Here is a 14,583-nt window from a genome sequence, read left to right as displayed (position 1 = left end):
ACTATTCAAGAGGGAAGAAAAAATACCACTGGATTATGTAAGGTGAAAGATAATTAATATTAGACACAGTTTATAGCTTATTCCTGTAAGAGAGGGATGTTCATCACAATCAAGCCAAGGCAACACCATAATGCTTTTCATTTTCCCTGAAGCAGCCATTTGAAACACTCTAAATAAGCTTGAGGGCAACATTAAGCAATATTACATACTTTATTCTGCCCAAGTGATTAAAGTATTGATCAATACAAACCAGTTTGCTCTCTGAATGTGGTTAAAACAAGAAAATCAATCAGTTTTGTCAGGTTAAAAAGGAGAAAACCAAGTGCAATCCTGTGCTAAACTGTTCCTAATGCTCTGAGATCTCTGCAGGGTTTATTTTTGGACAGCAAGCTGCTTGGCTAGAAGTATGAAGAGATGTTAAGAGATGCAAATTCAAAACAACATGCAATACCTTCTCTGGCAAAAGAGAAAAGATTCCCAGTTATGTTACCCCAGCAAAATCATTCCAGCAGAAAGCAGAGCTATCAACAGATATGAAGGAGAAGATGGCCATTTCTTGCCTTTAATAGGTCAAAAGAATGTGCCAGGCTGAGAGGACTTTGAAAAAGAGAAAGAATCCAATAGCATTTAATTAATGCTCTGCTTTCAATGTTATGAACAGGAATACAGGAGGTCTTCATTTTCCTGAGCCATATTAACCACTGTCTGTTACACCAATCCTTCCCCTTTCAGAGATGTTCTGTATACACTAGACACTGTGAATATGAGCCGCTCTTGAACATTTCAGAAGCACTCCATGCCTTCTTTATGCCAGAATCACAATGGCTTTCTGAAATGATGGGCTCAGTGAGGACTTGAACTAAAGGGAACTGATGAACAAACAAACCTTCTGACTTCCACAATGAACTAGCAGGGAAACTGAACTGTAATCGTTACCTTGGCTAAATCTTATCTTGAAAGGTCCATTCTGTGCAGTCAAGTAAGAATATTGCAAAAATTCTACATCAGCTCAATAAATCAAACCAGCTCTAATGCAGATGTGCAAGTGAACTGAATTCAGGCTGCTTGACAGACTCACCCAAGGCATTTTCTTGACTGTGCACCAATATTCATCATGCATCTATACATGATTTTTCATGTATTGTTGCTTGGATGTCATAATACTGTCTAATACTCAGTTGGCCAATGCCTTTTCTCCAACACTTGTACTGCAAGACATGATGGGAACTAGTCTATATATGACTTCGTTTTCTCTGAAACAAGTCCTGGTTTTCTGGTTGGTTTTCAAACTTACTTGTCAAGAGAAGAAAGGATATCAAGAGGAGAATGGGTGCAGCTTCCATCCAAGTTGAGCCAGTCCAAAGCTCCACAACTCAGAATGGCTGGGGTTCCATTAATCTACAGAACACACAGTGTGAAAACAGGAAGGAAAAAATATCACAGCAAAGCAGGAATTTCCAAGTTACTGTTGATCCCACCTTTGCTAACTACAGGGCTGCATAATACCTCCCATGTGAGCTTATCATCACACTCCTGCTTAGTCTTTGGTAATCTGCAGAATTGCTAAGTATTCCTTACTTAGTACACATCTTCTTGTAGCTCTGTTTTAATGTGCTGCATGTTTTAATAGTTAAGAATGGAAACAAATGGAATTTAAGCCACTTAACCACAGGAGTGAGTACAAAAGGGCAGTTGAGTGGAAAGTATAAAACATTACTGTATGAAAAGCTGTTTCAAAAGGTAGATTCTTGCCAAAATCAGTTGGTAACATGGTTATGTTCTACAGTGGAAAACTCAGTTAGGTTTTTTTAGTTGTATATGCCAGCCATTTAAAGAATTATCTGATTTTATGAAACATTCTTGAAGTTGCTGATCAAACATCTTGCAGGAGTTGGTTCCTGAGATCAGCATAGAACCATTTTGTCTGCTTCTGATGCAATTAAGGGCTTTCAGAGTCAACAATACTCAAGCATCTCATCTCATAAATTTTCCATCTCTTCTAATATACCTCATTTGGGATGGTGAGATGACAGAGCAAGAATATAATTCAGAAGCTTATCACATGTGGAAAGATTCTCACACAGTCTCTTCACTGCAGCATTCTGCCTTTCTGTTACAGCCCCACTGTAGGACTCCAAATAGGACACACTAAATTATTCAAGGGATCTGCATCATCTTTTGCTAAGCACATCTGAAAGAAGCTCTAGTGTCCTCCCACAAAAGGTTTAGTGTCATCACAGACCATTAGATGGAGGAAATGAAGCAAGTGAATACGATGATGAGAAGAATATCAGCCCTGCTTTTAAGAGACAAAAACAATCAGGAAAATCAATGAAGAATTAGGAGAGAAAAATACAGTTGTAGAACTTACTGATCTTCTTTGTCTTAAGATAGCAGCTTCTGCTGGGTGGTTGAATCTAAACTTATGAGACTTGCCAAGAACAACAAGGGCTCCTGTGAAAAAACAATTAATCAGAAATTCAGGAGAGACATAAATCATCCAACAGTTGATCCCTGGAATCTTGGCAGGTTCTTAACCCCAGTATGTAGGCTCCAGCATATACAAACTACTGCAGAACTGTATGTGACATAAATAAATAGATAGATCTGTTCTCCCTAACAGCTTTCTGACTGACACAGAACTTTGCCACCATTGAGGAGCAGGGTTATCATTCTGTAATGACAGCATCCAAGCAAACTACTCTTGGGGATCTTTGCAAAGTCAACAGAACAGTAAAACTCCATATTCATATTAGAGAAAACTATGACTTCACATCACAAACATAACCAACCCACTGCTGTAATCTTGTTTTCACACTCTCTTTTTGAGAATCCAGATCACTGCAAGTTCCCAGAACCTGGATTGGGTCGTTTTTATTTTAACCTGGAAATATAAGAGCATGATCCATTTCATCTGGGCTCATTCACCACAACCCAGTGCCTGGCACCCTCCACCTATGCAGTGAAAAAGCTGAAGGTCATTTGAGTCATATTACACAAGTGCCAAAAAGCCCTGCAAGTGTTCAGATGGCTTGGATGTTGTTGCACTACTTGCCACAACAGTGCCTCTGACTACAGGTCCTCCTTTCTTAGAAGGCTAACGAGTACTGCTGCCAAAGGGGTTCTTCACATTGTCACTTATGGCTTCACTTTACTTTTTGGGGGGTACTTGATTTCTTTGTCCCAGTGGCTCTAACCACGGATCAAACTTTGCGGTGCTAGGTAGCATCAGGAGGCTGAGAGATATATTTCTTAGGTCTGCATGAAACCCATTAATCCCTGTCTCTAAACTCCAGAGGTAAGTTGATTATAGTGCAGCATTCACAGAGAAAGCCAACCTTACCTTGGGACAGGCGACAGGAGGCAGTGACTTCGCAGCCATTCACCGTGCAGCGCGCGCCCTGAACTGGCCGCAGCGTCACCACCCCGCAGGAGTTGTCTATCAAACAGTGATCCCTTTCAATCCACTGCCCCTGCAAAACTACAATGCACAGGTTTATTTCATCTCACCCACTCAAGGGGTTGAGTTTGCACTATTTTCCTCAGGATGAAGTAGCATGCAGTGTTTGACACTATGACTGCACACTCCAGAGAACCACGTCCAAGGAGATTGAATTGTCTTCTGCGGTGCTGAATTTTGTTATTGCTCTTGGCATTTATTGTTTGCATGTTATTAACCTACTGGCAGAAAAGAATCAACCTTAATCAAACCTAGCAGAACTAACCAAAACTGAGATCCCATCCTTTTCCATTTCAGCATGAAGTTTCAGCTCTCCATCATGATTTGTAGCTCTTGAGAAAGGCTGTTAAAATTGAGAGAAGGAATGCTATCTAACAGAAACAAATACTCTGAATCATTTGGGTTTTATATCTAAAGCACTCTGCTTCAGATAGGGAGTTGAAAAGCATTTTCCTTGTCTCAGGACCACCTGTGCCACTAGTTTAGGACAGAACATACCAAGATTTGGATGTTGGACGAAGATATTTTTAAACTCCAGTGTAGCATTTAAAGAAAATCCTGCAGAGATCTCAGTTAGGTCAAGACCATTGACTTTTTGACCTCTTAAACAAAACCAAATAACAACTGAAATATCTTAGCCAACAGCTATTCTCTCCTACTCACCTTCTTCTATAAAGAAAGCTGACAAGGAGAAACAATACCTAGCTGTTAGAGATGACAAATGGAAATCTCTTGGTTTCACCTGACCATATGATAAAATAACCTGTAATAGCTTGCTCTTACCAATATCTTGGTCTTGGTCTGAATCACTTCTCCCAATTTTGGTTGTTCCTTCCTAAAACAAGAAAAGAACTTATTGCAAAGTCAGTTACTGGAAGTGGATGACATATAGTAACTAAACAAAAGCTTTGCTACAGCATCTTAGCAAATACCTGAAATAAACCACCTCTGAACAACTGAATTGTTTAGAGCAAGTTCTGTCTACAGCTTCATAACCCTTCAGCCTGCTGTCCCATTGCCCTGCAGCTATGTCAGCTTCTCCTCTTATGACTCCAGTAGATGAGGTAACCCTCACTGGATGTGCTCGAGACAACTGTTTCTAATATGAACACACATTCTGCTGCTTTGAACTTTTACCATGAGCCTTGATGTTTGTAGAGATGAGACAATTCTTTTTATACATATGTAGGAAGAAAGAAACTGCAGAAATGATTATTTGGTTAAATAGGCTTTTCAGAGATAACAGTCAGAGGATTCCTGTTTGAGAAGGGGACTTTGAATTCTTCAAACTAACTACTAAAGGAGAACTCTTTGTTCCCCCAAAACTTCAGTGACATTTATAACAATTCTTCTTGGTGATTATGGTGTATTGGCAAGCTCCCAAACCTAAAGATACAATAAATTCAAAGGAAAGAACTGCCTAGGAATGAAAGCTTCCAGAATAAGCAGACACAAAACATATTATAGGCCAGTGATGGAAGTGAGACAGTATTCATATAATACAGCAATAGAACAGTCATTTCATCAATACTATGAGAAAAAACTACCAAAAAAGCAATGAATTCACAGCTGTCTCATATGTTCCATTACCACTTCTATCTTTTTTCTTCAGAACACAAAGCAAGATCATTTCCCAGCTGTGAAGACACACTATACTTGATTATTGTAAACTGATTAGTGAATGTGCTGCAGAATGACTTTAATGGCAGCTCTTTCAGCCACATTAAAATGAATCACAGCCATTAAATTACCTGATTTTTGTGTTCCAGTTAGAACAGGTTGAATGTGCTTTCTGCTCCAAGTGTATCAGAAATGAGATTTAAAGATGAAGCGAGAAGTAGCAATGGGAAGCCTGAAGACTGGGAAGAGGGAATCTGTGCATTACTGTAAGATGATGCAGTTATGGGTAATTCTGGGTAAATCAGAGCAGGTTCAGCTATCTGAACCAACAGTGCTCTCTGCTACAAGCCCTGCTGAGACCTCTTGGCTGGAGAAGATGAAAGCTGAATTGTGCCCAGTGCCCCTGCTTTGGAGATACTACCAATCTACACATCAGCTTGTGGACTCAAGCACAAAACTTCCACCTGGCTTGGCCACATTAGAAAACTCACTCAGTATGGTCTTTGACTCACCTCACACAATCAAGTGTTTTATACATGGAGAAGTAAACCAACTCCTAAAGAAACCTTTTTTCCAATGTGTTGAAATAACTCTCTGGCAATACAATTTAACTCAGAAAAGTAAATTACAGCAGGAATGGCTCATGAATTTCAGAACAGTTTCCCAGTTACTACAGTGGTTCTGTGTGAGTTTAACTAAAACTTGCAGCAGAGAGAAAGGGTACAGATACAACACAAGCAAAGTGACTCAACTTAAAGAAGAAAACAAACCAAAAATAGCCATAACTCAGGCCCCACGTTGGTTTATTTACTTTCAAATGTTATACTGAGCTAATAGTTTCAACATTTATAGTCTCTCATAATTATATATGATTGAGATGAAATGATTGCACAACTTCACATTCATATATCAAGGTACATTTTCACATCTATCAAAGTGCTTTTACATTCTTAACCTCTGGCAGTGTTTCCTAAAGGTAGGATTCCCAAGACACACTATAGAAGCATAAAGAATGAGATTGTTTTCCCCCTTCAGTTTTGAGAGTACTCCAACGTTCTAAAAAGTTTGTGAGGACCATCTTTTTCTAAAGCAAGAGAAACAAATCCCATGTTTTTAAGCTATGCAAAAAATGTCAGTTAAATTAGAGAGAAAACTGATTTTGTTAGTCATAGAACCCCAGAATGGTGGGGGCTGGAAGGGACCTTTAGACATCATCCAGCCCAACCCCCTGAAAGACAGAAAAGAAGAACTGAACCTAACTAAGAGAGGTTCTTTAAGCATAGGCATGACATTGATTAGTACAATTAAACCCAAGGAATATCAAGAGACTAAAAGAGTAACAGAATGTTACTTCTAGGAGACTTGAACACTGATGCTGTGATCTCTCTCTAGAAGGACAATGTCAAGTGATGTTACAAGTTGAAGCCCTAATATGTAAAGAACTGCTGTGTTTTACCTTCTTGCTGTTCAGATGAAGGTAACAGACACCAGAGTTTAAAAGATGCAAAGCACAAAGAAAAGAAAAGGCAGCATCTAGGAGCAAAGAAAAAGGGGACAAAGATGTTAGTGTGGCACTGGGTGATGTTAGAGACACCAATGACTTCAAACTAGGTTTCTCCATTAAAATGACTATCTCTAAATCATTCTGCTGTCAAAACTACCATGTGAACACATTTGCTGGTTCCAAAATGGCACACAATGGAAAGACAGTTCAGTAGTAGCAATCACTTTTAATAAACAGTAAATGTTGCTGTGGAACTGAGTAGTTAATTGCATGTTGATCAGCACTGGGCATTATTACTTGGCCCCTAATTGTTATTACCTGGTACAATTTCTTTGTGTCGGCATGAGAAAAATTAGTAAGCTTTCTCTTTCAATATGATAAAGAACAGCATGATTTCTAGTTCAAATATTGCTTGTGGCTTCTTAACAGGAAAAAAAAATTAATCCTGTGTCCCTAAACACAAAGTAGCAAAAAACCTGGGTTTGGATTAAGGCATTAGGAGGCAAATACATGATTTTCAACCATATTTAACACACTTTTTGCTAATGAATGCACTTCTGTAGAGACACCCACCTGTAATTCCTTTGACATTAAACAGCATCAATATTTCAGTAATTTCCATTCATTTAAATGACATTAAAAAGTTGAGTCATTAAGAAAATCCCATCCAACTGTTTGGCCCAGCTACACACCTCATAAGCTGCAACGTGGAGTACTGTACATACAATGCTATCAAACGTGTCTTGGTGAAAACCTTGCCTTAAATCAGTAGCTACACATCAAAACAGTGTCTTTGCCTCATAGAATACTACTTGGTCCTGCAAAATAGCCACTCAAGTGGGGTCACAGCTACAAAGTGTTCAAGCCACACACCTGGGATCTAGTTGGCAGGCCTGGTAGAGTTAAAAGAGCAATATACAGAAGTCATTGGCCAACTGAGCTTGTGACTCTTAAAACTTACTTTACTCTTTGATCTACACACACACAGCTATTCCAGTCTCAAGGATACAAGGACCTAGTAAAACCTGGACCAATGTGTCTGGTAGACTTTAAGGATCATCCTTTATGTTTACACACTACCCACCCTCCCTGTCCTCTTGCTTTGTGGACAAACTATTAATGCTTTGCTTAGGACACATTATCAAACAGCTTGCACAGCCATGCATAAAATGTCAATAAGTCATTCCATATACGAGTTCTTCTCCATTTTCCTATATTCCTTTTGGATAGCTGCTGTTGTAATATCACCTTAAGCCCTCTGTGAAAAACGTGTCTTCAAATTGAAGGGAAAAATAAGACAAGTGGCAATATCTCACCCTGAGATGATACAGCACCACTCCTGTGCTGAGGATATCATCATCCATGGCCATTAGATGAGGTAAACTAGAATCTATTGTTACTCCAGCTTTTTCTTTGTTGATGTCCACACTGTATTCCTCCATGATGGCTTTTCTGTCTGTCCACTTACTTGTCCAGTCTTTGGTCAATTGCTCGATCTTAAAGAACAGGAGAGGAAACTGTTTCACTCACTAAGCAGGTGTATTTTTTCTCATCCATCATTTTTTTCACAGAAAGGACAGCAGTTTCTCTAGTTACTGGATGCAAAACTCTTTCAGCTGTTGCAATGCAGGTGTATTTCTCACTGCAGTACATTTTGAGGCAGGGGGTTGGGGAGGATCAGGTGAAAACTGCACCAGCACCTGCTGAAGCACATTTAATCTACTGAAGACTCAGAAGGATACATGACCATGCTAACTAGTTATTTTGCCTGTCTTTAAGCAAAACTTAAGATCTCAGAAAGCTTTCCAGGTCAGCAGTGATAATTTTCCTTAGCAACGTGGTCACGGCACACGAATTTGATTTGAATCAATTGGAGGAGTTTAATGTTAGAAGAGAGAGGCTGTGGATAAGAAACTACTGTGATAATTGTAAGCCAGCTTTCAAATTGTGCAGACTTAGTGACATGCAATGGACAGCATCCCATTAAGGACACCAGACTTTCATCACAGACTGGTAGAGAGCTTCCAACACACATTACAGGTGGCAGTTCCCTGCATATTGAGAGTAAAGACGAAAGGACTAGGATAATAATGTTTTCACTGTGGTTTCAGAACTAGGCCAATGCTATCCCTTCAGGCCCCAGTGAAACAGGAGGGAGTTACAGGGTCAGATGGATCATACACACCTTCATCTCATTCTGAAGAACCAGCTCGGTGAGATTTCCGTCCCTGTCGTCACTCCAAGACGGACTGGAATTCCTCTGAGGAAACAACAGCCACCAAGATCTACATGTTAGTTTCCTCATCCCCAGCTGGCAGGTATGTTTTTTCACACTCCATGATTTCAAGGAGATGAACTCAGGAGAAGGAAAGACAGAATACACAGAAGTGTGATGCTGCCTGGTAGCACCTCTCCTACACCTCTCCAGTTATTGCATGCAAGTTTTTGTGAAGAACTGGTGAAAGAGCATCAAAAGAGAGATACCACTGGACTGTAGCTCCAGTCTTTCCCATGAAAACGTGTTGTCCATGGCATGGAAACCCAAGACACTGTTATTAATCCAAAGGAGAAAAACATAAGAGTGTCAAGCTGTGCTGTGAGGGCTCACAGATGTTCACAGCTTCTCTTAGAGAACAGAGTGTGCAAGCTGGGTGAAATCTCCAAAATACTGAGGTCTACCACTTTACTTTTACTGGGAAAGGGGACTGGTGCAAGTCTGGGAGGGAAATTACATCAGTGATTAATATTTTGTCTTGTCTTGATGCTTCCATGTCCCTACCAATAAAATGTTCATATTTCATGGTACTTCTGGACAACAGAACTCCATGAAAGAGAGGCAAGGAAATGCTTACTAGTGATTACATGACTGCTTAGACTTCAGGATTCTCAATATGAGGCCAGAAATAAAAGAGACAGTAGAAATCCAGTTGGACTCATCATCATTGTGAAATCATTCAGCTTCACTAAACATGGAAAGATCAACAGGCAAGACAAAAGTAAGCTGCTGTAGCCACCTAAAGCACAGTCAGAGCTCCAGTTAGGAAGTGTTCCTCCATACCAGTTCAAAGCTCATCAGCATGGTTTTCAGTCTATCGATTTCTTCTCGCAGTTCTCTGATCAGTTTTACATTTGCATCCTGAAACATTGAGACACAGATGTTGGGGGGGAAAGAAAAAATCATTCTTCAAAGAATTCTAACTAAAGAAATGAATGCAGAGCTGTTCCAAGAGCCAGGAGAACAGGTACAGTCATGGCAGTACTCCTTGCTCCACTCTGCCAGGCCTCTGGGATGTGCTGCCTAGGGGCAGGTGGTTCCCATCTTTGACAGGTTCCCTTTTCCCATAAACTTTGTTCCATCTCTTTTCTGTACACAGACCTACCATAGTATTTGTTCCCATCATGACAACAGCTGGATACATCCCTATTTTTATGGATATGCCTTCAAAATAGTCCCATCAGGTGAGAAATATGCTGTTATTTCTGTCATGCAGGGGAGAAAAAGTAGGCTAGAGGAGACTAAATCAGAATGTCACCAATGATGGTATTTGCAGCTTTGCAGCTGATATACAAAGCATTTGCTGGCTGCTCCTGTGGAGGCATTTATCTCACTTTCAGAGTAAGCACCTCTGCACAGTTACTGTCTGGAAACCAGCTTTTTTCAGACAGCTCAAGGAAGCTCTTGAGTGAACACTCAACTTTCTCTGGGCTGCCAGAAACACTTTGTCTCAGGTCAATTTGCAGTGAGGGGAAGGCAGCAGCTAGCTGAGGGGATGGAGTTTAGTAAGAATTTATTCAGAGAGAAGATATATTGAATAAACCTTAAGTAACACACACACCAAAACATAACAAGAATGAGAAGCAGAACTTAAGGCCTCACCTCATTCACTCTGGGCTTGTTAATAATATTTTTGGCATTTGAAGCATATCTCAAGGTACTCATGGTCTCATTGTAGCTGGAGCTGGCAGGAGAGATAGCTACAGACAGAAAACAAACAGAAAAGAAATACTGCCTTTCAAAGGGATCAGTTCCACCCATCACTTCTCAAAAAGGTGGATGTTTTTAGCCTTGCACCTTAAAAAAAACAGAACTAAAAACATCCTCAGGGATCTCTCATCGACCTCCCAGTCAATGTCTGCTTGAGATTGTGTTTATAACTGAATAAATCACTGTTACCAAAGCTATGACCTTGGAAAGTCTCTTAAGCTTAACTTCACACACAATCAGGATGTCTTTCCAGTATCCTATGAAGTATTTACCCAACTCCTTACCAAGGCCAGGTTCTAAGTGACCTAACTGTCACGGTCAAGACGTATTTGAAGGCCATGATGTAGTACCAAATGTTAACAATGAATAGAAACCCAACTCACTGGCAATCATAATGGTCTTGGAGTTGCCCCCCAGGCTGTCCTTGAGAAGCCAGGTGAGGATGGAGTCCCGGTAGGGGATGTAAGCCGGCCGCCTGGCGCCGCTGACGCTGCCGGCAGAAGGACTGTCTGCAGGACTGCTCTCCCCTTCGCTGGTTATGGTGTTTATGCTCTGGCAGCTGCTGAACATCTGAGAGTTTTGTGCTGAAGGAGAAATACCACAGAGCTCAGGAAAGGGGTTACCTTTTTCTGTCAGGGCTATGTCATTCTCTCAGATGTCATGAAGAAGCCACAGGGTTGGGGAGCTTTTTATTCTAAACAAACTGTAAGACACAGCACATGCTTTTGCAAACACAACTTTGCTTTTACCACTACCCTCCAATATAAAGAGCTGCTGTGCTTACCTAAGGTGGAGATGACAATTCCAAGTGTAACTAATGACTTGTTAATATTGGCACCTTCAGCAATTCGATCTTTACAGTAACTGGGATCAGCTCTTTCACTGTAGCCCACGAGGATGCAAAAGACAAAGCAAACCAAAGAAAAATGCTTCGTTATTGGCATGCAATCAAGATGCAAACATTATGCATTTTCTCCTGCCTTACAAGATCTGCAATGAAAAAGATGTGTGCTTTGAACACTTTACATTGCTCTCTGCTTCAGAAAATCCAACCATGATCAAAGGCTGTCAAACTCCTGTTAAAAACCTATCCAAACATAAATTCAGGCCTGAGCTGGGCAGCCCGATGAGAGTGAAGCCAACATACATTTCACAGCTCTGCAAGGGTAGTGCAAAAGATTGTGCATCCCCTCAATACTGCTTTCTCTGCTCAGTCATGCTTGGAGATTTGTGTTCCTGAGTAAGAAAAACATCCTCTTCTCCAAGAGTTCTACAACTCTGCAGCACAACTTCCATCTCTCAGTTCTCTGTCACATCAGGTGTAACCACTTGTTCCTCACTGAAATGCATTAGAGACTTGGGGACTCTTGGAACATGAACAATATAAGCAGTGAGATATGCCCAGTTTTTCCTGCTGATGCTAGGCAGCCATGAGGAATACATTCCTAGTTTTCTCTCTCTTTCCAAGGCCAGATTTGGTAATTCCACCAATAGCTTCTAGAAAAGCTACTTAATCAGAATACAGAGTTGAACAGAATGACTTCAGATGCATGCAACAGCATAGCATTGGATCTGAGAATCCAGGAATTCCCTTGACCAGTGAAATCCTGTAACCAATACAGAACAGGAGACAGAGACAATATCAGTTCTGTACTCCTTGTTACTCTGCATAGAAGGCAGGCTTATTGTGAGTTGAATGAAGTTCTAAGAGATTAAATGTTATCTTTTCAGGCAGTACTATGAGCATCTTCAGAGAAAAATACCTTTTTGCCTCTCAGTATTTAATTACCTGCCTGCAAGGTCCACTAAGTTGATTTTGCTTGCGATTTCAGAGGGGAGATTGTTCTCCAATATAGCCTGAAGAGAGAAACATAAAGAAGAAAGATTATTCCTCTTAATTAATTAATGAAAATAAAACTGAGTTGCACACATGACTGTCTCACTGCCTTTCTTTGTGACCTTGATCCACTGACTACGTTCAAACCATGAACTCAACAGCTTTCTCACCCAATGGAGAAACTACCCTCTTATACTGATTTCCTCTTGAAAAAAAACCCTTCACTGCCTAGAGACTGTGAAAGGCTTTCTTGCAGATCTTGCAGTTATTTTCCTCTAATGTATTCCAAAGGTCTTTTGTGGATCTATTGAAAAATATCCCAAAATGTTCTGTGATTACAGGATGTTAGAAGTGTGAGATAGAAAAGGTCTATTGGATTACTTGAACTGCTTCCCTGCCAGGAAAGGATATAATTCCTCCAGAGAAAGGGTGCATTGTCTCTGGGAGAGTACAGGATGCCAAATGCTAAAGAGATGAGCACATCTGAAAAGCTGGATGGATTACAACATTTTGATAAGTGTTAAACTAATGCTAAACTTCAATTAAGGATCCTAAACAAGTGTGATAAAATGTAGCTTCAAACAAAAATTTGCACAGCATCCTAGGAGGGGTATTGCTTTTCAAAGGGCAGATTAAAACACTAAACATTTGCTTATACAGGGAGCCTTTAGCATTGTTTCTGACTATAAACTTGCAGAAAGGAACAAGAATACTTCAGTAAACACTCAACACATCAGGTGGTGTAGGAAGTGCAAGACATCTGATCCAAAGGAAGCAGGCACCAGCTTCCACCCAGATTATTGCAAACACCACAAAACATTGCCAAGTAAGCAATGCACAGCACATTGAGTAACACTTTTGGAGAGGGAAAAGGAAGGTGGATTATTTTTAGCTAACCTGAGTGTAGTGGATGGTGAAGATTGCATGGGATCTGCTGCTGGCACTGTGAATATGCGTGGCTGCTGTGATTCTGGAAGAAAGAATAAACCATTCCATTACAAAGGCTTCTTTCCCTGTATCTAAGAAAAGCAAAAACAATAAACACAGCAGATAAAGAGTATGAAACTTGTAGAATATAACAGGGTGTAATCTTGGATCTGATCACAGAGTGTTTGGCAGAGGGCCTGGAATGGTAGAAACCAAGGGTCAGTTAGGAGTGGTTTTGCCCATCAGCTGCACTCTGAAAATATATCTTAGAGCAGCCTTATAGCACAGATGTAAGGTGCTGTGGAAGGGTAAAACACAGCAGGGAAATACAGCCAGCAACAGCATCGTAGAGCTCACTCCCAACACCACTGAAGGCACTGCTTCAGTACATCTTCTCCATGGAATCACAGAATGGTGGGGGCTGGAAGGGACCTTAAGAGATCATCCAGTCCAACCACCCCGTCCAAGCAGGTCCCACCTAGATCAGGTCACACAGGAGCTCATCCAGCTGGGTTTGAATGTCTCCAGAGGAGACTCCACAGCCCATCTGGGCAGCCCCTGCCAGTGCTCCCTTACCTCACACTGAAGAAGTTTTTCCTTGTGTTTAAATGTCACTTTTTGTGTTGAGCTTCTTTCCATTGCCCTTACATTCCATACTGTCCCCATGTTTATTCCATAGCATTTGAAAGGGTATAAAAAGCTTCATGCACCACTTCTGGGGCTTCCTTCTGCCACAGGGCTGATACAGTAGTGTTATCCTGTTAGAGGAGTCCAATGGGATTAGCCAGGATACCCACCTGAGTACCAAATTAATACTGCAATTCACTTGTATAGCATTTGCTTGGCTTGGCTTTATCACATGGGCAGACTGGTCTAGCACTCTAGTAGGCACCAGGCACAGGAGGAGGAGCAGCAACACTCTCCCACTGTCTCTGCAACACAGACTTTGGGAAATTCTACTTTCTTTGTTGTTGTTTTCATTAGACAAACCCAAAGAAAGCAGGGTTTTGCCTAAGGCAGAAGACAGGTCACAGGTCTTCTCCTTTATCACTCTTGTAACTTGCCCTGAATATTGGCTCTATGTGCAGCCTTTAGCATCTGTATTGCCAAGCCTACCCTCAACAACAGCAGGCAATTCTAGCAGTGCAGATAAGGACTGTGGAACTACTTTTACATGTCAGAGTACTGCAGAGAGCAGTTGCACTAGAGAGCAGAGAGCTGCTGCCATGCAGCTATGCAGGCTCTCCTCC

General features: G+C 40.9%; 1 protein-coding gene across 1 annotated transcript in view; it reads right to left on the bottom strand.

Annotated features, from left to right (window-relative positions):
- Positions 1 to 14,583, bottom strand: part of STARD9 (StAR related lipid transfer domain containing 9) — an 86,230-nt gene that overhangs the window by 34,801 nt on the left and 36,846 nt on the right. Inside the window, exons 9-20 of the mRNA XM_061997899.1 lie at positions 13,304 to 13,376; positions 12,359 to 12,426; positions 11,354 to 11,451; positions 10,953 to 11,153; positions 10,462 to 10,559; positions 9,643 to 9,720; positions 8,770 to 8,844; positions 7,901 to 8,080; positions 4,244 to 4,295; positions 3,344 to 3,481; positions 2,372 to 2,454; positions 1,295 to 1,398 (exon numbers count right to left, since the gene is read on the bottom strand). Of these exons, the coding sequence (XP_061853883.1) occupies positions 1,295 to 1,398; positions 2,372 to 2,454; positions 3,344 to 3,481; positions 4,244 to 4,295; positions 7,901 to 8,080; positions 8,770 to 8,844; positions 9,643 to 9,720; positions 10,462 to 10,559; positions 10,953 to 11,153; positions 11,354 to 11,451; positions 12,359 to 12,426; positions 13,304 to 13,376 (1,248 nt within the window). The remainder of the gene's footprint in view (positions 1 to 1,294; positions 1,399 to 2,371; positions 2,455 to 3,343; positions 3,482 to 4,243; positions 4,296 to 7,900; positions 8,081 to 8,769; positions 8,845 to 9,642; positions 9,721 to 10,461; positions 10,560 to 10,952; positions 11,154 to 11,353; positions 11,452 to 12,358; positions 12,427 to 13,303; positions 13,377 to 14,583) is intronic.

This window comes from Colius striatus, chromosome 6, assembly GCF_028858725.1.
Source record: "Colius striatus isolate bColStr4 chromosome 6, bColStr4.1.hap1, whole genome shotgun sequence".
NCBI lineage: Eukaryota > Metazoa > Chordata > Aves > Coliiformes > Coliidae > Colius > Colius striatus.
Note: the sequence above shows the minus strand (reverse complement) of the source record. Positions and strands in the feature narration are given on the sequence as shown.